General features: G+C 41.9%; 1 protein-coding gene across 5 annotated transcripts in view; it reads right to left on the reverse strand.

Annotated features, from left to right (window-relative positions):
- Positions 1–1,308: 1,308 nt before the first annotated feature.
- Positions 1,309–25,300, reverse strand: part of LOC134518305 (arylsulfatase D-like) — a 29,453-nt gene continuing 5,461 nt past the window's right edge. For 3 of the 5 annotated variants that reach the window (XM_063340941.1, XM_063340951.1, XM_063340932.1), the window contains exons 2-11: positions 24,885–24,954; positions 23,830–23,970; positions 22,887–23,008; positions 21,847–21,969; positions 19,920–20,343; positions 18,721–18,857; positions 16,849–16,983; positions 14,324–14,486; positions 13,269–13,390; positions 1,312–6,705 (exon numbers count right to left, since the gene is read on the reverse strand). In XM_063340941.1, coding sequence (XP_063197011.1) covers positions 6,338–6,705; positions 13,269–13,390; positions 14,324–14,486; positions 16,849–16,983; positions 18,721–18,857; positions 19,920–20,343; positions 21,847–21,969; positions 22,887–23,008; positions 23,830–23,970; positions 24,885–24,937 — 1,788 coding nt within the window. In that variant the 5' untranslated portion in view covers positions 24,938–24,954 and the 3' untranslated portion in view covers positions 1,312–6,337. Of the gene's footprint in view, positions 6,706–13,268; positions 13,391–14,323; positions 14,487–16,848; positions 16,984–18,720; positions 18,858–19,919; positions 20,344–21,846; positions 21,970–22,886; positions 23,009–23,829; positions 23,971–24,884; positions 24,955–25,300 lie in introns of all 5 variants that reach the window. The other 2 variants (XM_063340961.1, XM_063340969.1) reach the window with 2 other exon arrangements.

Below are 25,300 nucleotides of genomic sequence, written 5' to 3' on the forward strand. Positions count from 1 at the left end.
CTAGACTTAGGGGGTAATTTTATTTGCCATCCAGCAATTCTATTGGGTGCTCCTCATGTATAAACAGGAGATAGTGTGGGTGTGCCACAAGGAAAATTCTTGACAATTTTAGACGTGTGGGTTAATGCACTTTCCTAGCCTACAGGAAAAGGGGATTGTTGTTCTTGAAATATCACTTTACTTACTGCCTGGTGTCTTGTTGAGGACCTTTCCAACTGGCTTGCTCCTAGGAAAGAAAAAATTTCCTTGTCTCTCTAGTTCAGTCAGCTCACATCAGTTGTTTTGGCTAGTATTTGAAAAAAATACTTAGTTACTTTTTTTTATCTTGATTTCCCGCCCCCCCCACCTCCCCCACGGATGGGAGGCTGGGTTAGTAGCAGGCGGCTTTATATGTTTGCATGCTCTTGAGAAGGTCTATTTGTTCAAAAGAAACAAGTCTGCAGCCTGCCCGTTTATTCCTTAATGGGTCTGATTCTGTTGTTTTGCTAATCTAAGCTGTTCTGGTTCCTACGACTTTGAAAATAATATGAGGTGTGCGTGTTTTCTTGTTTCACATCTCTAATATTTTTACCTGTGTGTAACAGTATTTAGGTCAGTCTATGGAGAAAAAAAAGTTTTATATATTTGATTCCCCACCCCCTCAGTTTTCTCTTCATCATTTTGGGTTTTTATTTCTGTGGCTTTATTTTTTTAAAAAAAATCAGTCCTATAAACGAGATTAAATGCATAGCAGCCAGTTCTTAAATAGCCTGCAAAAATACATGTCAGTTAGTACTAGTCATTGAAGTAGTCTGTATTTTCAATATATTGTCTGCAAAATGCTTCAGCTGAAGTTCAGTTCATCCTAAATTGGCTGGCTCATAAATAATAGTTTCTTTGGGGCTGACAGTTTAAAGGGGTGACACTCAAGTAATACGTTGCATCCTGGTATAAACTCTCAACTTGTTGTAATAACAGCATACCATAATTGTAGCAAAGGTTGTTTAAAAATTTACGATGATATAGAATTTACTCTAAAAAAACTATAAAAACTAATCATTAGAAGACTGACAATGATATGCTATGAATACAGGAAAAAAGAAGACAGTTGCAAGTATTTTTATTTAATTTTACTTTGATTGATGTTAGAACACTTGCAACTTCAAGAAACTGGAAGGAAAAAAAAAAAAAGTTGAAATTCCAAGAGAGCCAGGCTTTGACTTGTGATTACTTAAATACTTTTCCCACTTCAGGATGGCACGATGTTAACTACCCTGGAATAGCGTTTGTTCCCATTTATGGTACTGTACAGGGTTCTGAACCATGATAAATATAGGTGATTTTGCTTTAAATGTGTAATATCAGAAACAGGTGATTTGTTTCATTTTAGAGAACTATGATTTTCAAAGCCTTCTTATAGTATAAAATACTTGGAACAAAACGGATTGCATGTGATGGGTGGGTACCTGTTTTATGTTTTGTTTAGTTTAAAGACTTAGGGTTTTAAACTTCCTAAATTCTTTGTGTTTCCAAGCCTTTTACTTACAGCTTTGAGAGAAATGGCAGAACAGAAATGAGGGTTGTTTGGAACTTGTAATATCCCCATTTGTCTCAGAAATGGGGAGTTGTTGTGTTTGGATTTTTTTATATTTTTTTTCTTGTTTTCAAAAAATTGTAGTAGTGCAGTTGTATGGTAATTCAAAGAGAAACTAAGGTTTTAGTAAATTTGATTTTTAGTGTTGTTTAGATGTAACATTACAATCAAAACATTCTACAGAAATCCTCCAATATTTTATGCACACCATGTATATGTGTGTGTGTGCGTGTGTATTTTAACCTACAGTCTGGTGGTAAGCAAAAGTTTTGGGTTTTTTTTTCATATTTACTCCTTCTTTTTTGGTCATTTATGCAAATGCTTCTCAAATAGAGTCCCCAGGAGTTTCAAGCTGGATGAACTTTGAGCTCAAATTGCTTTTCTCAGTTTATCTGTTATACAATTATTTTGCATCCTCAAACGATGGGATTTTGTGATCCACGTGCTGGCTTTCGCTTGGGTCCCAGCAGGGAGCTAAGAGCCGTGTCTGATATTTAAACACAGTGAAGTCTCTTAGAAGCTTATTGTCTCGCTACCGTGAGACTCGATGCTTACTTTGTTGAGTCAGTCTAACGCAGCAATTCCAAATGACATTTAATAATGATCAAACTATTTAGATGGAAGTCAGCTTCATACAACATGAATGTCAAACATTTATACAGTTCAGCCACAGCCCTTTCAGTAAAAACAAACTTCATTTGTTACAGATTAATGAATCCCTCTCTATGGTGTCTATATTTTAACCATTCCTAGGCAAATTCTCCCATGGTTAACACTGGCTTGGAGATTTGCCATTCGTCTCAGGTTTTCCTATTAGTCCATTTTATGTGTTGCTTGCTCTCTCCTACAAAGGGAGAGACCATGAGAAAAAAAGGGAGAAAGCATATTATTTGGCTTTTATTCTTATATTCATATATTTTGCAAAAGATCGTTATAGATGATTTTTCAAGCAAACCTACATAACTGACTTAAGAATTTGTTTCTTTCAGTATTATTCAAATACAAACAGCTTTTTGTAACAGCTTTTTACGTTTTAATGCATTTTATGTGGAAGTGTGCACCAGGAAAGCTCTTAAGCATGACGTTGGGTTCACCTACTTTATGGGGAATATACATTTCCCAGGAGAGCAGAATAACAGCTTGTGCAGAGTGTGCATGTTCTGGTTAGAGTGTACACAAACGAAGAAATCAGCGACCACTCCATGGCTAGGCTCTGCAGGAAGCAGGTAAAATGTTTTACCTCCTTTCCCTGCTTACCACTCGTTCCTCAAAATTTGCAACTTTTGAGATACATTTGGCTTTAGACAGTGGAAGAAATTTAGAACTGAAAATAGTCTTCCTTCCTGTCCACCATGTTTTTTGAGATGACATGGTGCATCGAATTCAGTCATTTCCCATTACTTTGTTCTCCTTCTCCCCTGCAGATACCTCTGTGCACACTGTCTGCCCTCTTCCTCTCTCTCTGTGGGGAGAGCCCATTTATTTCATAGAATCATAGAATGGTTTGAGTTGGAAGGGACCTGAAAGATCATCTACTTCCAACCCCCCTGCCATGGGCAGGGACACCTCCCACTAGACCGGGTTGCTCAAAGCCCCATCCAGCCTGGCCTTGAACACTTCCAGGGATGGGGCATCCACAACTTCTCTGGGCAACCTGTTCCAGTGTCCGACCACCCTCACAGTAAAGAATTTCATCCTAATATCTAATCTAAATCTCCCATCTTTCAGTTTAAAACCATTACCCTTCAATTTATCACTACACTCCCTAATCAAGAGTCCCTCCCCATCTTTCCTGTAGGCCCCCTTTAGGTACTGGAAGGCTGCAGCAAGGTCTTTCTGGAGCCTTCTCTTCTCCAGGCTGAACAATCCCAACTCTCTCAGCCTGTCCTCATAGGAGAGGTGCTCCAGCCCTTTGATCATCTTCGTGGCCCTCCTCTGGACCCGCTCCAACAGGTCCATGTCCTTCTTGTGCTGAGGACTCCAAAGCTGGACACAGTACTCTGTGCCAGCCACAGTTTCCCAGTGCCTGGCTGAGGTCCCTAACAGTTACTTGACAAAAGAGAGTTGTTGGATGTTGCCAGGCCTGTTTCTCCCCCCTCCTACACCAAAGCCCCTCTGGCTTTCCACAGATGCCAGCCAAGATGAAATCATCTGCATTTGGATGTCAGGAAGGCAGTGCATATACTCATGAGAGTCCTTAGCGTCTGACTCTCTTTGGCAGTTTAGCAAAGTTACCTTTCAGAGGAGTGAGGTGTTGCACTAAAGTCTAATGTTTACTGTTAAGTGGGGTGACGTTTTTCCTGTGAGGCGATGGGCAGGCTTGCATGGTGGATGTGGCATAAGCCAATCCAAATGCCTTCTGCTCACGTTGCTAACTCTTAGCCTGGCTTTTAAACTTGAGCTAGAAGCGTTCACGCTGTGCTTGGAGATGGAGTTCAGGGGTTTTGCTGATGTACTGGGCTTCCCGGTCTGTCAAGAGGAGCCTGCACCTATGCTTACATGCTGCGTGGGTGCTTGAACACCTTCCCATCCCCTGGTAAATTCTCTGACTGTGGCTGCGTCTGACTGGGCATGTTCTTGTGTATAAATGGGGTGGGGAGGGCAGTGAGGTGAACTGAGAAAAAGCTTATCCTCATGCTTAACTGACAATGTAGATGTTGCTGAACTGACCAGCTTCACTCTAGGGAACAGCTTTTGGCTTTGTTCCCCACTGAGCAGTAAGATTTCTCCTCCATCTCTGAATTGGACAAAATGTCTTTAAAATGCGCGGTCTTTTATGCTCTTTTCTATCTGCATGAATCCAGCGAAATGCAGCTGCTCTGGTTTCAATCCCTGTCAGCCACAGAAAAACGTCAAATCTTCCAACAAGTTCTTAGCAATGCTGATGTGGATTTAAATGCTATCAAGCAGTAAGAACAAATATATTTTTAGATACTTCTGTCAAGTCTGACATTGATGTGTCCTATCAGTTCATTGTCAGATTAGCCCCTTGATTTATGTGGAATAATTTCCACATAACTTGCTTGTTTCACCTTTCCTCTGAAAGGTCACCAGGAAATAAGCTGAAGAAATGCCCAGTCAGCGTTTTGGAGACTTGCATTTGATGCTGCGTCATGGTCACAACCTGTGCTGTCTAGAGCAAAAGAACAGTGACTTACCACACCGGTGACCTGCCGCATGGGGGGAGAAGTCAGGAGCTTTTCCTGAAAACACTGCAAAAGGTGCATAGTCCAGGCACACGCGCTCTTTTGCCCAGAGGCTGGTGAAAGGGCTGGGACCTGCCATTGCAGCTCAAGAGCTGCGAGCGCAGTGCACTGCTCTGGGATTATCAGCTGCCGGGGGCTGCCTTATCGCCTCACATTTCTAAAAGGCAAAAAATGACACACGGACAACCTTGGCGCTGAACGGAGCTGCACTGGTGTGGTTCTGCAAGGTGTCTCACTTTAAGGGAACAAGTCACCTGAAGCACCTGCTGTGCTGCTTTTACCGTCCCTCATTACTTCTAAAATCTTAGTGGCATTTAGCTGTGTGGTGGGAGAGAGTATACAGTGTTCAGGAAGGCTTAGAAGTTTGAACCTGAGTCTCTGGCATGCAATCTACTTTTTCTTTTTTTGCTGTAGAAAATGCAGGAACCTCCACTTTAAAATAGGATTTGACACAAAAACCCTGCAAAAGCATGGTTAGGATTATATATTGAGAGATGAATTTATTTAACCTGAGGGCAGCAAGAGAGGATTAGATATTTTAATTCCCCCCCCCTTCCCTAATGACTGTTACAGACTGCTGACACTTGTTTGGCTCGGAGAAGATGACCTGTACACTGAAGTGATTAGCGTGCACAGTGAATTTTTTAACACCTCCTACTGAAAACAAAATGCTGTCTCGCAAAACAAAGCATGTTTTTCATGGGGCATAATAGCACTCCTATGAAATCAGGAGCATTATCACTCAAGTAGGACGTGCAGCTTATGACTCGGTCTCACATATCGTGAAATTTGTGACCTATCTTGTCCAGGCAGCTGGGTGATGATTTTCAGTGCTCTCGCAAGTGACATGACTTAACAACGTGGAAAATATATTTTAGTAGGAATTGCTGTGGTTCAGCATTTCAGACTAGCTAGATACTTCGCTGCTGAACCTGAGAGGATAACTTTAGCTACCTAATTTCTAAAACATACTTGTCAGTTCAGTTTTTTTCTGGGAATTCTTACATGATAGATAAATGAATGTACTGATGAGGCAAAAAATTACTGTAAATTAGTAGGTGTTTATTTCTTAGAGGCCAATTTGTTTTGGTATGTCTCCTAATTAAATGTGCAATTGTGCTTTTAAACACAGGATAGTTTTCTCATTAAAAGATAAGGCCTGAATATAGATCCCTTCCTGGGCTCTGTCCCGTTGCCTTAACAAGAATATTACCTGTACAAACAGCTGCAATTAAAGCTTGCTCTCTTATCGTTCATAATTTACCTGAATTGAAAATCACTTGTTTCATTTGTTTGGGTATTTGATCCAGAATTATGCACTTGAGGGACAGATTATACAGTTGACCCATAAGTGGAATACATTTGGAGCATTTTTAATTTTTCTTAAGCTACAGACTTATTGAGTTTCTGTGAGTAAGAGAAAACATTGAATAAAAAGCATCAGTCATGTCCCTTTCAGTTATTCCAGTGTAATTTGACCCATATCTGTATGACTGTAGTCATGTGAATGTGAAAATGATCAGCTTTTTTTAAAGCTAACTGTACTTCGATTTTGGTATTAAAGTATGCCATCTACTTTCTTTTCTTCATCGCACCAGCAGAACGGGAATGTGCCACAGCATGGCTGCAGCCACGGCTTCCATATACTATTGTAAGGAGACAGCTGTTGTGGGACTGGAGTCAGCGTCTTGCGATGCTCTTCTACAGCTTCTCCCATTCTCCTCGTTACAGTGTTGAACAAGGGCTCAGTGTCAGCTGATAGGGGATTTGCCTCAGAAGGATCTTTTGAGAGATCAAACAGCAGCGGAGGGTCATGATGGGTTACCCCATCTCCGAAACATGGGCAAATTCCTCTTCCAAAACAGCCCCCAGAAGCTTCTGGTTGGAACACTGGAGTGGCATAATGAGCTTTCCATGTGGTGCCACCTGTGGCAGAAGAAGCACATTTGAACAGCTTAATGGCATTAGGAGTCAGGGGAGGTCCCTGAAAGGCTGGTTCATGTTTTAAGTGATCTGCTTTGTCGTTCCTAGGGCTTATGTTGGGGTTGTCACATAGGGAAAAGGCTCTTTTGGGAGCTGGCAGGGATTCAGAATGGTTTTTGTGGCTCTTGGGCACACCTTGGCTCTGGTACATGCAGGGCCATATGCACTATGTAGATGGTTAGATCTAATTATTTTTGTCTGCAGAGGGAGTCTCTGATGCTTTCTTGTGCCTCGTTAAAACTCTACATGCCTCTTGGAGGTGGGGGGGCGGAGGGAGGGGGGAATGGAGAACATAGCCCCCGATTTCTGGGTGCAGGTACTCTCTGTGTCTGAGCCAAGAGCACCTGGATAGAAACTGATCACAGATCACTTCCATGCTCACATTCCAGCACACTTTCAAGTAAGGTGGTAATTGCAGGCCACGAACACAGTAAAACCTAGAGTCTAGTTTTTACGTTAACATGATGAAGGCAATTGAATTGCAGCTTTAGAGCTTGTACTTCATCCAGCTCTAGTACTGACCACTGGATAAGTGCGGATCTGCAACTTGTAATGAAATGACAAATGACTAGGACTAAATCTGAATGCAGCTCAACAGGAGATTTGCCTTCCTTTTCCCTCCTCCTTTTTCCCCTATTCCTCACCCCGCATTTGGAAAGCACTACGCCGAACTCAGAGGCAAGGATGTGCCCAGCAAGAAGACAGCAATTAGATACTATGTCTGAAAAAGGGAGAGGAAAAGAAAGGGGACATTCAGTGCTTGGAGCCACTTCTGTAATGCCTTGAGTACAAATAGGTGACAACTGCATTGTCCCTGCGTGGCATTTTCTTTTTGGTTCAATGGAATCTGCTTAACTGTCCTTCCTTCTATTGTCCCTGGAGCTGTTCTTCATGGCTGGGAGTCTACAGCTTTATTCTTCTGTCTCTGTTGTGTCACTACTGCTAGAACATATTTTATTAATAAATAGAATTTTAAAACTTCTTAAACGCTGAGGGGGCACAACATATTAAGGTTCAGACAATCTTTTAGCTTAAAATCTCCAGTTGCTGGCTGGTTGGCTGGCTAGCTATGTATCTATTTCCACCCCACGGTTTCCACGTTCTGCTAAGCTGTGCTTCTGCACTTCTGTGGAGTGATGATATCTCAGTGGTTCTGAAATGTTTTGGCATAGTACAGTTAGAAATGTTACAAATTTTAGATATCCCTGTTTCTGAAATTGTGAGAGAAAGGATGCAGAAGGTCAGTTTCTTTAAGGAAATGGGCTCGCTTCCTGATGGCTTACTAGGGACAGGTATTCCTTAGGTGTGTGCTTTGCTCCCCATAACTTATACACTGTAGGGCAGCTCAGAGAAGTGAGCGTAGAGTTTCTAAGGAGAATTGTTCTGATTCTGCAAAATCTTAAGGCTTACTTTTCACAGCTGCAAATAACTACTGGAGTTGCAGAGTGGGAGAGAGCCAGCTCCTTCTTAGTTAATTCTGAAGGATACAGTGAGGCTGATTGTAATTAACCTGTGTTGGTGAGCTGAGCAGACAGCTGGGTTACAGCAGGATGAAAGGAAAAAAAAAAAAAAAAAAAAGGTGGTAGAAATCAGTGCTGATGGAAGCAGCAGGGGTTTCACTCAGCTCCAAGAGGCAAAGAGGGATATGCAATTTGCTGCTGAAGTAGCTCTGACAGAATTTGAAGGATGCGTGTGAATTCTAGGGCAACATGTTAATATAATATGTCCAAGGAAAAGGAAACCTGCTTCTTAATCCAAACATCTCTCAAACCCATCTGGTAACAATCAATCAATTTAACGAGCAGAAAGAAACAAACTGCCACTAATAACCCTTATTGTGCTGTGGTAGAGGAAAGGACTCTTTAACATACAGACAAAGGATTCTTCTGGCTTCAGTGAAGGGATTAATTGATGCGTCCTGCCTGGGTGACATCAAGACACAATGGCTTCATATCTAGGCTGTCCAAGAGATAGAAGTAAACAGACAATAAATACGTAATAGGAACGTGATATACTTGTAAATGAGCTAAAACAGACTCTAAATAAAGTGTCAGCCCAGTCAGAAGTAATGGCAGTTGGAACTAAGAATCAAAATTTCTGGCTTGGCTGAAAGTCAAGCCCCCCCAGTAATATTTGATTAGCCAGTCTTTCATAGGCAGGGCATCCCATTGTTTTCAACTCCCTTGCCATGAGCAGTTGTGGTTCAATGGGGAAAAATTGTAGAAAGGCATGTGTAGGAGATCTAGGGCTGCGTCTGGCTTCACAGGAACACAAAACACACCTTGTGTCTGCATATCCTATCTGTGTTACAGGTAGCGTGGCCTATTAGAAACTGATCTGTAGACCAGAATAGTTATAGATAGCTTAACATCCATGCTGTGGTTCCCTGGGGGTATTTTACTGGGAGGTAACTCTTTTCTGGTCCTATCTACACAACATCTTTTAGGGATTAGAACATACTAGGTATTAGCCAGCAGAGGACTACAAAGATGATCAAGGGACTAGACCAGCTCTCAGGAGGAAAGGCTGAGACCTGGGTCTGTTTAGCCTGGAGAAGACTGAGAGGGGATCTCATCAATGCTTATAAATAGCTAAAGGGCGGGTGTCAAGAGGATGGGGTCAGACTCTTCTCAGTGGTGCCCAGCAACAGGACAAGGGGCAATGGACACAAACTGGAACACAGGAAATTCCATTACTTCAAGGATGGAACAGGCTGCCCAGAGAGGCTGTGGAGTCTCCTTCTCTGGAGTTATTCAAAACCCACATGGATGTGTTCCTGTCCAGCCTGCTCCAGGTGAACCTGCTTTGGCAGGGGGGTTGGGCTAGATGATCTCTGAAGGTCCCTTCCAGCCCCTACCATTCTGTGATTCTGAAGCTTATTTCACAGTTTCACATAAACTAAAGCCATGATCTCCAAGCCCATACCACAACGCAACCCAAAGCACAGTGAGGGCGTATGCTCAAGTGGGGTTTACTTCAAAAGCACACTTCTGATCTGAACTAAAATTGTAAGGTAGACATACCTTACATAGCCTAGGGGAGCAAGGGGTAAAAGCTGAGTGAGGAGACCAGCAGTCCTTTAACCTAAAAAGCAATTCTTCAAATGCTTGATGGAGTATGTATTTAGCCTCTCACTAGTGAAGTGTGAACAGATAGATCTCTTACACCTGAAGATGATCAGAGGGCTGGAGCACCTCTCCTGTGAGGACAGGCTGAGAGAGTTGGGGTTGTTCAGTCTGGAAAGGCTCTGGGGAGACCTTATAGCAGCCTTCCAGTACCTGAAGGGAGCCTACAGGAAGGATGGGGAGGGACTCTTCATCAGGGAATGTAGTGATAAGACGAGGGGTTAACAGTTTTAAACTGAAAGAAGGGAGATTTAGATTAGATATTAGGAAGAAACCCTTTACTGTGAGGGTGGTGAGGCACTGGAACAGGTTGCCCAGAGAAGCTGTGGCTGCCCCACCCCTGGAAGTGTTCAAGGCCAGGCTGGATGGGGCTTTGAGCAGCCTGGTCTAGTGGGAGGTGTCCCTGCCCATGGCAGGGGGGTGGGAACTGGATGGTCTTTCAGATCCCTTCCAACTCAAACCATTCTGTGGTCTCTAATAGCAGCTCTAAGAGCTGGGCTGTCATCGTCAGCGTCGAACTCCCGGGTCTACTGAGTACTGGGTACGCGGGGAGAGAGAGAATCAAACCGGCACCACGAGCCGGTGGCGGCGGTTGGCCGGTGCCGCGCTGCCCCCTGGCGGCGCCTTCGCTTCCCGGCTGAGGGGAGAACGGCCGCCGCGGCCCCGTAGCGCTCACTCACCGGACCCGCATGCCTGCCCCCCCCGGCCCGGCGCCCGGCCACGGCTAGGCCGCGGGGGGAGCGGGACGCTTCGGGAGGCGGGCCTGCACAGCACCACGCCCGCTGCGTTCCCTGCCAAGGCCTTTCTCGCCCTGGCTGGCCTACTCGCTACAGCACTCGGACGGAAGGGGTGCGCCAGCCCCTCCTCCAGTGTTTTGTTTTGGGTTTTTTTTTTCCTAGATTTTAAATATTTTAATGACTTCAGTGTGCTAAAAAAAAATGCCACTGTGCCAGCAGCGGAGGGAGATAATCCCTAACCAAAACTGGGTGCCCAAAGCGTTAGGTTATGGGGTTGGTTCAGCTAATCTTGATTGATAATTACTGCAGAAGCCCAGTTTCCACAGGATGAGCAAAGATGCAGAGAGGCAATTTACACACGTCACTCAGAGATGACCGATTTTGAGCGTGCCCAAGCAGAGGAAAGAACTGAGTCCTGGTCACCTTAGATAGTGAGTTGAGGCAGCCAAAATGTTGGCCTTGAGTAATGTTTCTCAATTGTTGTGTGGTTCCCTCCCTGAGATCACCGTCTGTCGTAGCCTTGGTGGTCTCAGGTTGTCCAAACCCCCACCCAGACCAGCCCCACCTGCTTGTGGCTGGGCCAAGCACCCCAGCTCTGACGCAGTTCTGCCCCCCTGCAGTGGCCCTGGTAGGGCTGTGAAGGCCCTGCCGCCCAGCTACAAGGCAGAAGATGGGCAGTTGTAGCACTCTTGCCCTTTTTTGTTTTGTTTTGTTTAAAGAAACAATCTCTTTCTTAGTTCTTAGACAAAAATGTTATCAGCACCTTCTCTCCAGAGAAAATCAAGAATGAGGAGGCCCAACAGAAAACAAACAAACAAACAAACAACCCCACAAAACCCCCCAACCTTCCCTGGAGGGCCTGAAGGTGCTGCACTGCATGGAAGAACCATGCTTGTGAAACACCCTTGGACTTAGCATCTTCTACCATACAACTCCTTCAGCGGCGCGGGGGTTACTCTGGATCTCACATTGAAGGGATTAGCCCCTCGCGTACTGTACACTGTCTGGTATAGCTTACACATTTTTCCTTGAACGAAGTACCCAGATTTATCTTTGGGGATGAAGAAGCTAAAAATAAAATTCCACCGCAGCACCCGGCATCACAGCCTCACATTTAGTCCTTACTCCCTTTCTTCCATGTTTACTGTCACCGAGCACAGGGAGTTCCTGCCTGGAAGCCATGCTTCTGTCAAACACGGTATGACGATAAGAGCACTGACCTCAAGGTTAAACTGCAGCATGACTAGAAGTTTGGTGTTGCAACTCTGGTATGTATTTTCTCATACCATTTGCTGACAGACAGCAAAGTTCTTGGCCATTACCCTGACGTCTCGTGCATGTGTGTGTAGGGGAGCAGAGAAGACCATTTTGAAATAATTGCAAGTACAAGTAAGTTTTATAGTCTTCAAGTGTTCACTGAGCAAGTAGATTCTTGGCTTGATGTTATCTATGCTTCATACTGTCAGAAAGTATCATAAAGGAAATATAAATGGGCATGAGAAAGATCACTGTGACCTAAGAAGGATTTCCTGCTGGGCTGCCTAAGGTTATCTCACCCCACGGTCAGCCCTCAAAAGTGCTTTTCAAACATACCTTGTCAACATACGAGATGAATGTGAAGAGCTGCTGGTGGTGGCATGCCCTAGCATTTGTAGCTGTTACCTGATCTCAATCTCTAAAGAACTTTGTAATTCTTCTCTTACCTCACAGATAAAACAAAAATTAAGAGGTCTCATTTAAGTTTCTAAAGGATGGGATGATGAGTAGGCACAACCTACTCCATTGGCTTCTGCATTTCTCCAGCTGTGCGGAATGAAAAAACCCAAGTACAGCATCCCCGTGAATTTGTCATCTTACTGTCACGTCATCACTTACTGTCACATCATCCAGTCACAGAAGGTGCAATTCATCTCAACTAACTTTAAGTTATATAAAGGTGATTTTTATATTGGATATAGTCAGTCTCAGCTCCCTTTTTAGTTAGTGGAGAGAAACATGCGTGACTGATCTAGCCCAGATGTGCTAATCAGAAGGAGGCGAATCACACCTGCATCTCTTCAATGACTATAAAACAAGCAGCTCAGATCCAGGCACCTGTGTTTGGTTGCAGAAATGCCACCCTCCGTTCTGAGCAGGAATAAGGACACAGCTACAGTCACTGGCCTGTTCTCTTTAACACTGTAATGGAGGGTGACAACAGCAAAGATTGGGTGCTTGTTGAAAGCTCAGGAAAGCATTTCAGGTGCAGTCAGCCTGTCTAATGCCACAGCTGAAACAAAAGGGAACAAATAAGAGAGGGCTATTGAAAACAAACAAACTAGCACTTAAGATAAAGAGTGTGGTTCCTTTTTCTTCAATCTTACACTAAAGCTGATCCAGAATGCTTTTGCAGGAAAAGTGAAAGAAACACTGCAATGACAGGGAGATTCTTGAAGCTATGCTACCCAGAAAGCAACCCCCTTCATCTTGTGCAAGGCAGGACAGCTAACAACAAAGCCTTTCTGCACCTTGCAGAAGAACCGAGAGTTTGAGGCAATAAATTTACTCCAGAAACACATAGGTATGTTTTAACACGATACTCTGTTGGAAGCTCGAGGTCATTACCTCATCTCTGATTTGCAGGAGGGGGGATGTTTATACTCACTGTCCTTTTGGTGCCACCGCACTGCATGCAGAAATGCACCACAGTAGTGAAACATGAACTCGTGCCCGGAGCGCTGAACTGTCCCCTGCAGCAAAGGCAGCAAGGGGCGCCCGTCGATGACCCTGGTGGAGAGGACAGGAGTCACCAGACTGCTTAAGAATTTTAGTCTGCAGCTGGAGCATGAACTGTACTCACTCTCCGTGTATGCAGCATTAGGATTTCAAGTGCCATTTCTAAACCAAGCTGCTGTTTACCTAATGAGCCCTGAGATTTTTAATTGTGTGGATGGGTGGATACCAGTGATTAGCAGTTACTAGCAGTTTTCGCAATTACAGCTAGTTCACACATCCTGCCTGGGGAGGTAAGTTACCATTACTGTAATTTTCCTGGGAGTAAGTGATAACCATAGTGAAGGCGTGGTTCACAGCTTGCTCCCTGAAACGGAAGTCACTGATAGCTCTGTGAGCCTGAGGCTTCATAAAAAAACCCCACCAAACCCCCAAAACCCAAAATGCAACAAACCCCCCAAACCAAAAAAACCTCCCAAACCCCCATTGACTTAATTGACTAACAGTTGGTTTAGTTACATACCACCAGTACTTTATGCTTTTAGGTCAAATGGCGTGGCCACCCACGCTTTCTTGTGCTCTTTTAGAAGTGTCTAACATAGACGCTACAAATCGATTACTATTGAGGAAGCTATTTTTCCAGTGCTGGCAGCCAAATGCAGGCCATGTGCCGTTCGCTCCACCTTCCCTAACTCATGAAAAACTAGGCTTCTTAGTCTTGGAAAGTGTCCTAAATCAACCAGGTTGCCTTTTAGCGATTAGAAAACTGAGTTAGCCAAATGACTCTTTACAAAACATACTGTTTCCCTTTGCTTTTTCCATATAAGCAGCAAAAATGAGGAAAGCTACGCAGAAAGCTAGAGAATTACCTGGTTAAGAAACAAACAGAATTTAACCTGTAGCTGTTAGGATGCATGACATACATAGTCAGCTTCTATCTAAATCGAGAAAGGGGAGCAAGTATGGTTTATGAAGCCATCTTTGTACCTGTCCTGAGGCACTGCCCCTCCAGCCAGGTGAACCACGGTTGGGAAAATGTCCATAAGGCTTGTCAGTTCATGGATTACTGTCCCTGCAGGCAACACTCCCGGCCATCTAACTATTCCTGGGACACGGATCCCTCCTTCCCAGCCTCCCATTCCTTTTCCACCTGTTAGAGAGGAGGGGACAGGGAAATACCAAAAAGATAAAAGAATGAAAGATATTAGATGTTTATTATGCATGTATAATAAAAGGTTTTAAAACTTTAAGAATATTCAAATAACTCCAATGAAAACACACTAAGTCCTGGAGAACAGTAGAATGACTACAGTGCAAATTCCACTCTTCAAAAATAACCTCTTTATTTTACACTGCATTCTTGGGTGGCACATATAGCAGCCCACTACTAAGCAGTGTTTTTGGCAGAAGGGAAACAATTCCACTCTCTGACATTCTGACCCATAATTTTCAGTGAATCTCATGTCTGAGGATAATCTTCACACCCCCTAATAACATGTCCAAGAAAAAAGTCTGTTATTAATAACAAGCAAAATCTGACTTGGCGTCAATGGGATAGAGGGTGCAGCCCCACTTGGTGCCTGAGGAAGGGGGATTAACACTGGGCAAGCTCGGTTGCTTTACTAAGTGATGCTGGACTTTGCTGTGGACAAGGTGTGCTCATAGTTATAGCTGAGAGGCAAGGTTCCCAAATCTTGGTTTTAAAGGCTGACAGGGTGGCATGATGGATTATAAACAGGGCAAGTCCGCTTTCTCATGAAATAATCTTTGTGCTATGTAAGATAATGGTATCTCATGCTTTGTTATTCACTAGCGGCTGTTCTCATTATTCAAATGTGTGGCTTATCTATCTTCTTGTTTTTAATGTCCTGTTAGCAATAGCAGCAGTGAGTTCTACAGATATTTATGAATGAAACTAATTTTTTAAGTCCTTTTTGAGTTGTTGCTAATTAGTTTCATTGGGATGTCCCCTGTTCTGCTGTATGTGGACATAAATGGGAATGCCTTTCTGTTATTAATATCTAAACTGATATTATATCTCGTCTCCTCTTACAATTTCATCATTGTCCTCTCATACTGAAATCTCTAATTCACCTTTCCTCTCCGGATTCTCCTGTTACTAATATACTTACGTTAGGCTAGAATAAATGAATTCCCTAAGTTCTGAGCTATTCAAGTGAACCTGCTGGCCTTTTTGCATCTGTTACTGGTAGGGAAACCTCATATCCAAAACTGAAGGCTAATTTAGCACTTAGGACTCATCCTGGATGAGATCCCAGCTGTATCAAACATTGCTTGTGTGGCTCATCAAGTAACTTACTACTAGACGATGTGCATTTTGATGCTGAGAAAGATCAAGGCACTTGAATCTTCTCCTTTAGGGAAATAAGTGATGGAAGCAGTTTTTAGGCTTCATTACACAATAACTGCCAAGCTGCCCAAGCTGTCACAGTGGCTTTTTGAGGCTCGGCAGTCTAGCGGGAGCACGTGCAAGAGATACCATTGATCTTCATTTCCACAGAGCTTTTGACACTGTGTTGCAAGCCAGTCATAGAAAGAGAGTTTAGATGAAACATGATAGATGAGAAACTGGAAAACTGTATCAAGAAAATAGTCATCATGATATATGCCAGTGTTGACATAGATAGTTGTCTACTGTGAAAAACAGAAGGATGTTTCAAGTGAGAGTCCAAACAGTGTGGTTCAGGATCTGCAACAGTGGAAGTTCAGATGGAACGTTAGGAAAAGGTTTTTCACAGAGAGGGTGGTTGGTCACTGGAACAGGCTCTCCAGGGAAGTCGTCACAGCACCAAACCTGTCGGAGTTCAAGGAGTGTCTGAATGACCCTCTTAGTCCTATGGCTTAGTTTTAGGTAGTTCTGCAAGGACCAGGGAGTTGGACTTGGTGATCCTTATGTGTCCCTTCCCACTTGAGATATTCTATGATTCTGCGATACTGCAACATTTTCAAGTAATGCTTTGGGTTATGGATTAGATATTATGCTTACAATATTAAAAGACAACACTGAACCAAAAGGGGGTACAAGTATACTGGAGTCTACAGAACGGATGAACGAAGGGGAACATAGCAGCATTGAAATACACAATGACCTTGCAACAACAGGCTGTTGCAAGGAGGAAAGGAAGAATCTCTTCTTTGTAGATTGGCGAATAGGGCAAGATCTGTTGCTTAAACTGCAGCAAGGAAATACAAGGTAGGTACCAGGAAAAAACCTCCAGTAGCACAACGAAAACTGGATTATCTAGGAAATCACTGAAGGTTTTTAGAAATATGTTAGACAATATAGCTGTCAGAAGTAACTTTGATGACAGTGATCCTGCCTGGGAGCTGAAAGAGGAAAAGCTGATGCCCTGAATTTGCTTCAGTGCTACAATGCAAGATTATCATCCCAGCATATAGTTTAGTAAACACAGTCTATCTGGATGTATTTTCTTCTATAATTTTCTTTTTAAGAGGAAGTCTTATGCATGTACACACTGCCAAAATTTTACCTTTATAGATCCCATTCCATCCACCAAACTGAGCATTTCCTCTGTGAGCCTCTAAGGATCCTCCGTGATCAGATGCAAAATAAATGAACGTGGCATTCTTCAAGCCTTCTTTGTCAATGGCATCCAGAAGCCTGCCTATAAGCAAAGCAAAACATCATAATTATGTCTGGAGATGCAGTCAGATTTTTTAGGTCTTGACTCAAAATTCAGTGAAGATGGAGTCTTTCCATTTACCTGAATAAGTTCTGTTATGAGCTACCACAAGCAACACAAAGTGCAATCCAGCATTACGGAAATAAGAGCTCAATGGAAAATTGCTGAATGTGTTCAAAATTTGTGTGTGGCGTCTATAAAACCAGGAAAATAAAAAATAAAAACAATTGGAAAATAATTTAAATGAATGATCCTTTTATTCAAGCTACTCAGAATACTCTGTCAGCTTTATGCTTTAAATTATCTCAGTCAAGGATTGCCTCCACTGTGTAGCCTCAAGCATCTTGAAGAGCTTAAATAATAGTGCTGCCTAGATTCCTAATCATAGAAAACTGCTGTGTCTCACCAGGAACTGAACAGGGACTCTGAGAACAGCTTGCATACTATCAACCAAAACCTTCTGATGTCAGCGGTAAAAACTTCATAGACTGTAATTCAAACCTAACTTCATAAGGAATGTTTTCGGTACCAATAGCATCAAATGTTTACACAGAATATGATTTATCTTTGATTGCTTGTCCTCATCACCTTCTGCATCAAATATATTCTCCAAGAACAGCTTCCATAGCTACAGAGGCAGCAGCAAAAGCTGAAGTATATAAGGAAAAAGCATAAGCCAGTGATCGGTTTTTTTGCTCAATCTCTTCTCTTTAACAGACTTCTTATGTCTCCTTGGTCAAACTACTTATTGACCTTTCCCCAAAAAGAGTTTAGATTGAGTCTAGGCATATTGGTTCTGAATTAGACCTCAAATCTCTTACTTAGCTGTCCAACCCTGGAGACTTCTGTCCTCACTAACTGCCATCCTGTTTGGCTTATACAAGGCATATTCCTTACACCATCGGACTTCTGCTATGCAGCTCTGCTTGCGTAGCCTGTGTCTGAAGGTAACTGGTGCCAAAAATACAAAATACAATTTTGTAAACATGGTTATTGGAGGAAGAAAAGGTTCAGGGACTGAACCTTGGCCTGGACAGGAGGCGAACACTTTGTCAAATATTCACTTTTGACTAAATACAAACAGTAGCTATTTCCCTCCTTCTCACTGAAGCAGAAAGGAATGACTAAGTAAGGCTTAAAAACCTAATTAAAATAGTAATTTAAGGTTTAAAAACCTAATTGGCACTCAGAGCCTAGATGTAGACCTAAGTGAGTATTCACGATGTACGGACTTCACACAATTTATTAAGTGAAACTCCATAGCTTTTTAATTTGGCCTTTTGTCTAGGTGGGAGTTCTGGTTTCTGCTCCAAGGATTATTCTTTGGTAAAAATAAACAAGTACACAAACCAACCACCGTATAATGTAGTATTCAGCAGCAGCATTACTTATATCTTCTGGGAGATGGAGACATGTCATACATTTTGATTAACAATGTGATCAAGCATATATTTGATTATTTTACTGCATTTAACACTGCAGCACAGAAGTTTGTCAATTAAAAAAAAGAGAAAACAAATCCTCACAAAGAGAATTTTTCATCTTCAGATATAAAAACAAAAGGTGTGGTAATGGAATGGAAATCTCTGGAGACAACTGTGTATTCAAGGCAAGTTCACTGATTTTTGATATATGCAAAAAGGGAATTCTCTGACCACCCCTTTAGTTTCTTTTCCACGTTCAAATAAATGAAGGACTTTCTTCAAGAAGATCGCTTACCCACCATCCAGTCCATCTCCTCTACGTTATCTCCATATAGGCCATGCCTGCTTCTTCCCTGAAACTTCTCTGTGGTAATGAGGGGGGTGTGAACATGTAGAAGGGAAACAAATAGAAGAAATGGTCTATGCTTGTTTCTGAAATAAAAGAAAACAATAGTAATTTCTCTGCAAACTGTCGCTGAGCCCAAAATATAACAGAGGTATTGTAGTGACTATCTCAATAAAAATTGTGGTCTAAACCAAAAATTTTTTATTTTGACATCTTTGCATTTTTGAGGTTTTGGGAGACAGAGGGGGTTAAAATACCCCTCAAAGATGCTGGTTCTGTATTAAGACCAAAATAGTAACAGGGCCTTTCTTTTTCTGGTTCCAAATATAGACACGTGTAGAACATTAAATAAGTTCATAGCCAAAAGACTGTCACACTCTCAGAGGCAAGGATAATTGGACTCACTTGCTTAAACTTAAACACGGATGTCACTGAGCATCTGAGACATCCTCATGGAAGAGGCAGATATGACACTGCACCCACAGGGGAACCGTATCCCTTTAACATCAGGCCAGGCAGCATACAGTAGGAACTTGAGACTATCTGTGCTCAAAGTTTTACAGAAGGAATTTATTTTACCTCCAATTTCCCTCAAAAAACAAAGAAACAACCTGTAAATCCTGACAGAAATAGTATAATCTTATTCAAGGATGTGTCCAGACTTGACACGTGAATACTTTTAAAGACTTAGTGGTTTGCTCAGTTCCAGCTGAGGTTACTAATAGTACTGTAAATGAAGGACACCTTTGGAAAACAAAACAAAGCAAAACTCACTATCACCCTCCTGTTTGGAAGACACTAACTTCATATGACACTTTCTGTGACAATCCATTCATCAGGCTAAGATCATTTGTCTGTTCCTACAGGTAGAAGGCCCAGTCCTTGGCCAGAACCCCTTTGTATTAGGTGAATAAAACATAAACACACAAAAAGTCATCTTCCTTTTCTTGAGGAGCTGACAAGCTATGTATAAGACGAAGGGCAGCAGTTGGATGCTGACAAGTAGGGGGATGCCCGAAAACAACAAATTACCGGCCAGCATCAGGACGGGTAGTTCAGCATGCCAGCTGCCTAACCTAGTGGTGTAGGACACAGTAATTGCATTATTTTTAAAAGTCCTTAAAACACAATACAATTTTTTTTGTTACCTTTCAATGAATGAAACTGCCTCCTTCAGCATATTAGAAGTAGTTTTTTCTAGATTCATCGGTTGTTCAGTGATATCATGGTTTCTCATCAGGATACAGTTCCAGTACTTGGTTAAACCGTAGCTGGAGAACCAGGAGATGAAATACAGGAGTCCACAGATGGCCAGACATATGATTATTTTCCATTTTACTGAGAATAAATTGGCAAGTTTTCCAATCAAAAGAGTAAACACTGCAAGGATGATCATCTGTGTGTAAAACCAATACGTATCTTGCAAAGACTTGGCCAGTTCGGGGTCATCTGTGCCTTGACACTCATTCAAAAGGGTAAAAGGCATGCCATAAAAATAATCAAAGCCATGATTTAAAGGATGGTGGCAGTGATCACGGCGGGATTTGCAGTTCACACCCATATGCCACTTCCCTGAAAATATAAAACAAAGATCTTAAATCCAACGTCGTTACTCTCGGGTGTGTCTGCCCTATTTCTATTAGGTTGGCTGAACTTCGCAGTTAAGGTGCAGCCAAGGGAGGACCTGATGTGGAATGGGGACAGACTCGGGGACTTTATCTGCCTAGAACAGCTGGGTTTCCTCACCTATCTGTCAAAATTCCATCCAGGGCAATGGTCCAGCTCAGACGCCTCCCTGAATAAGAACAAATAGGGTTGCAATAGTTGGTGCTTATTATTTTTCACATGATGAAGTAGCCATTTGGTAATGGGTAAACCGATGGGGAGAAACTGGAGAAACCCTTGTGCCAAAAGAAACAGATAAGTGCAAAAATATGAACTAATTTACACACAAATTTTATCAGACCTTCACAGTCCAGGAACAAATTTCAGGAAGAAGGTGTACATGTTAGCTCTGTCTGTCTATAGTCATCCTAAAATAAGTAGCAAAAATAGGCCATTCCAATTATCCAGTACAATTGGGCATATTAGAATACGTCACACACCGATAATGAACCTTAATGAAGTCATATTACAGGGCAGTGTAATTATCCTGACACTGCAGGACTATAACTTAGGATGTAGGGGCTATTACCTAGGCAAGTAACTTCTGAGAACTGCTAACCAGCTCTGCGCATGTGTGTATGAATGGACTGTACATAGTATAGTATAAGCTATACTAGACTGCAGTGAACCAGGGAAAGCTCACCCCTTCGCGCAGGCTTGTGTGAAGTCAGTACACTGCTAAGACTCACTTCAGTTCAGGAACTAAATGACACCTCAGTGTGCCAGAACCGAGCAGAGGTGTGAAAATCACAGTAATTACTATTAAGCACATGACACCTTTGACTACATCAAAAAGCGTTTAAAAACACGAGGTGCTTGAAAGACACAGCCTTTAATAGCTGTTCAGGCAAAATTAGTGAAAAAGTTAATAGGATTTTCTTTTTTTTGGATATGTATTCTGATCCAAAAGCCACTAAAGTCAATGGGACTCTCTCAGCTTTTTTGGTAGAGTTTCTTTTTGCAGAAAATAAGGCACTTTTAGAGTCTTAACTGTGATAATAAGCAGGATGGATAAATAACAGAAAAATCTAGCCACCAGATATAATTAAGACCACTGTAGTGTCTGGGTACCAGCTGGCAGACAAGATTTTTCTGCTCTAATAGATCAGTGAATATCTCTGTTGGTTGTTCCTAAAGCAATCTGTACTGCGCAAACAAGATTCTCGCCTTTGCATTTACTTCTCTTTGCAGTGTACATCTACGTATTCCATACACCCTCAGTTCGGATTTATCGGATATGCTGTGCTGACACTGCGAGCATTCTAAAAACCCTGCTGATTTGGAAAGTTATGTATACAAGAAACTCTAGTTTAAATGATCCTAGGCATTTTGGCAACGAAAAATATTTACAGAAGCAGCCTCATTTGAATAACAAGCAATGTAAATGCGGCAAGTTGCCGTGTCTCATACCTACAAGTGCTGTAGAATAACCTCGCTGGTGCAGTATTCTGGCGAAAGTAGTTTCATTTGGTGGGAGCCCGCCAGAACACCCGTTCCAAAAGAGAACCTGCCGTTGAGTGCTTGATGCCATGCCTAGGGAGGAGTAACAGACTTTAAAAACTCAAAATCTGGCTTATTTCATTTTGTTCTCAGATTGTTCTTTCTAATGAATGGGACTCAGTTGCCTAAGCCTAGTGCCCTTTATAAGCCATTCAGTATGCCTTGGGATATTCTGACTGACCCCCAGAATGATGTCTCCTCCAAGTCCCATGTCATTATCTGCTAGTCCAATGCAGATGCCTCAGCTATTCTGGGGTGTCCACAAATGGCACTAAGATGCCTGTGTTCAGACATTAGGCAGCCTCTTACAACCAAAGTTCTATCAAAATATAATTAAAAAAAAAAAAAAAAAAAAAGAGAAAAAAAGTTTTATTTACAACAAAAGGCTTACAAAGTCAGGGGTACACACTTCTGAAATGTAAAGCTCATGATCACATTTCTCCTTTAGCAAGTCAGAATCACATCAGAGGAGCTGCACTGATTACTACTGCTCTATGCAGTGGCTGAAGTTTTCTGTCATGAATTTACATGGCTGAAGTTAAGTTGTTTCAAAACATAATTGTTGAGAACTTTCCACAGTCTGACACATTTCACTATGAAAAAGTTTGCCGAGGTATTCAAAATATTACACATTACTTAACATAATCTTAATACCACTGAACACAGAGTGTTTACAAAATTTTATTCTTCATGTTTCTACCTCTGGGTGCTTTGTGTTGTTTGGATTTTCACCCATTTCTGTGTTGTCATTTAGCCGCATTAACTGCACATTATGTGGGGATTTTTCCACAGAAATCAATCACTACATCTAGTCATCTTCATTTTCACCCATCTCACTGAGATGCCAAATCCTTAGATTAACTAGTCTTTAAAATGGTTTATTTAAGGGGATTTTTTAATGGCAACAATGGCTAGACAAACTGCAGTGAACCATTAGAGAGAGGCCCAACCTGATCTGATGGGGTATCTGCCAGTCAGGAAGGCTGCTCTGCTCGGAGTACAGACAGCAGCTGCAGCAATGTGCTGAGTAAGTCTCACTCCTTCCTCTGCCAGGCCATCAATGTTAGGGGTCCTAAAGAGAAAAATCCCATCTCTGATAAAAAAATGTATGACACAGAAGTTTGTGATATCTCTCTCCTCCTAGTTTTGTTGAGGACATCACCATCATATTTACAAAACTCTCTTTATCTACAACTCAACTAGGAAAGCTCTGTGTTATATATTTTTTGAGATACCTTGACTCCTTTGAAATTAATTTCCCATGGATAAATATGTTTTTATTAATAACTAAAAAGAAAAAAAAAAGAAAAAAAAAAAAGACATTTCGGGTTGCCTGCCCATATCAAAAGCTCATGAAGCATAGTGAAAAAGATTCCATTAATAGATACAGGACAACACAATTTCCAAGACTATAATGGGTTAGAGTAAACACAGGATATACATACAATCATTCTATCAATCAATCAATCTATATATAGACTGATAACTGCACTAGGGATAAATATATCACATAGACTGAGCTGTCATTTCATAACAAGCCTTCTAGAGTTGTTAGCTGATATTAAATTCTAATCTTAGCCCTTGATTTTTCAACCCTGGAGTTGTGGAAACTTGTAAATTATACACATGCCTGGCAGATACAGCGCACAGACACATTTGCAAAGTTCTGACTGTATATGCTGAAGATTAGAAGTCCAAGAAATTTGCTTCAGCATGCTTGTGTAATTATTAGTCCCACAGGAACTACTGTAGATCATTTATTTTGTACATGGTTTGAAAAGAAGTGTATCTAGATAAATTAATCCATAATAATGAATACTAAGTGTCATTAGTGTTTTTTACCACTGAAACTCACCAGGAAGGGATCATTTATGTCATAGAATACGTTCTTACCTTATTGTATCATTGCCATAGCAACCCACATCTCCAATGCCAAGATCATCAGCCAGTATCAGTAAAAAATTGGGTTTTGAAGGATTTGATACGCAGGTTCTTGGAAACAAGCATAATGTTAACCAAATGTTCAGGCAGCTCCTGAAATTAAAAGTAAAGAGGTAATATTACAAAAACATTTGTAAGCTTTACAATAGACTTCAAACTACTATTCTTAAAGTTTTAGAAGGACTCAGTATAAATGCAAACAGCTACTAAATGCTGCCAGCAGATGGAGCTCCTGAATATTTACAAAAGTTCCCGAGTTTTCTAAAACCAGAATTTTTTTTTTTTTTTTTTTTTACTCGCACAGGAATCTTTTATATGCACTTCTTTATAGAGATTTGCACTGGTCTCAGCAGATGCTGCCAGAAGAATGAGTGCTTGGATGCTTGCAAGTCTCCTGAAGCACCCTTTGTACAGGGGTGTAGGACACTCCTGTCAAGGCTGGTGGAACGAGTGGGACAGGAGCATGGAGGTGGTTGGTGTGGGGCCACACTCGTTATAACGGCAATGCCTTGACTATTGCACCCAGTGCAGCCAGTGCTACGCACAGCATCTGGAAAGTGCTCTTTCAGCCATGGGATCATCTGCAAAATCAAGGTTGCAGCAATAGTCTTAACCTCGGTTATCTTCCTACAAGACCCTAAGAATAACTCGGCATATTTTAGTGTTAGTTTGTAAGAGGCGGCTTACAGAGGTTCACCTGAAGTAAAATACATATGCTAGCAAATATCAGCTGGCTGCTAGTTTATTAATAGTTAACACAATGTGACAAATGCATATTAAATGTACTGTAACATGTATTACATACACTCCTAAATTTCCATGTCCTATAGAAGCAGGGTAAAAAGCCTTGAAAGAACAATAGTTCTAAATCTGTATTAACTGCTCTCAGATTCTCAATGAGTTTCTAAAAAAATAAAATAAATAAATCTGTTTAAATATTCTTAAGCAATTTTCTTAAGCACAGTATGTAAAAAACAGGAAGACCCTCAGTGTATGTCACCTCTTACCATTGCTTTCTCTGGTAAACTTCATGGCTTCCCCTTGTATGAAACAGGTACATAGTTGGTTACACAAATCCTGTTTGGGGGGGGGGGAAATAATAATAATTAAAAAAAATCAGAGCCCAGTAGCTCTGGTGATCTTGTCTGTGAGGTTAGTCATTAACTGCCCTGCATTACTGCAATCATATTGCCCACTGTCTGCAGCCAGCTACAGCAGAGGTGGCCTGAACTCCTAGGGCTTGATTACGCAGGCCCTGCATTCCTGAGCGTGCCCTAGCAGAGCCCCAATGAACTGACACGGCAAGGCAGAAAGAGCACTTCTGAGGACCGGTAAGGTCAGAATAGATAGCACAGCACGCAGCTTTGCAAGATCTGGCCTCTTTTCAGCTGCCAGCAACTTCACAGGACTTGTGAGTGTTTGA

The sequence above is a fragment of the Chroicocephalus ridibundus genome, chromosome 1, assembly GCF_963924245.1.
Source record: "Chroicocephalus ridibundus chromosome 1, bChrRid1.1, whole genome shotgun sequence".
NCBI lineage: Eukaryota > Metazoa > Chordata > Aves > Charadriiformes > Laridae > Chroicocephalus > Chroicocephalus ridibundus.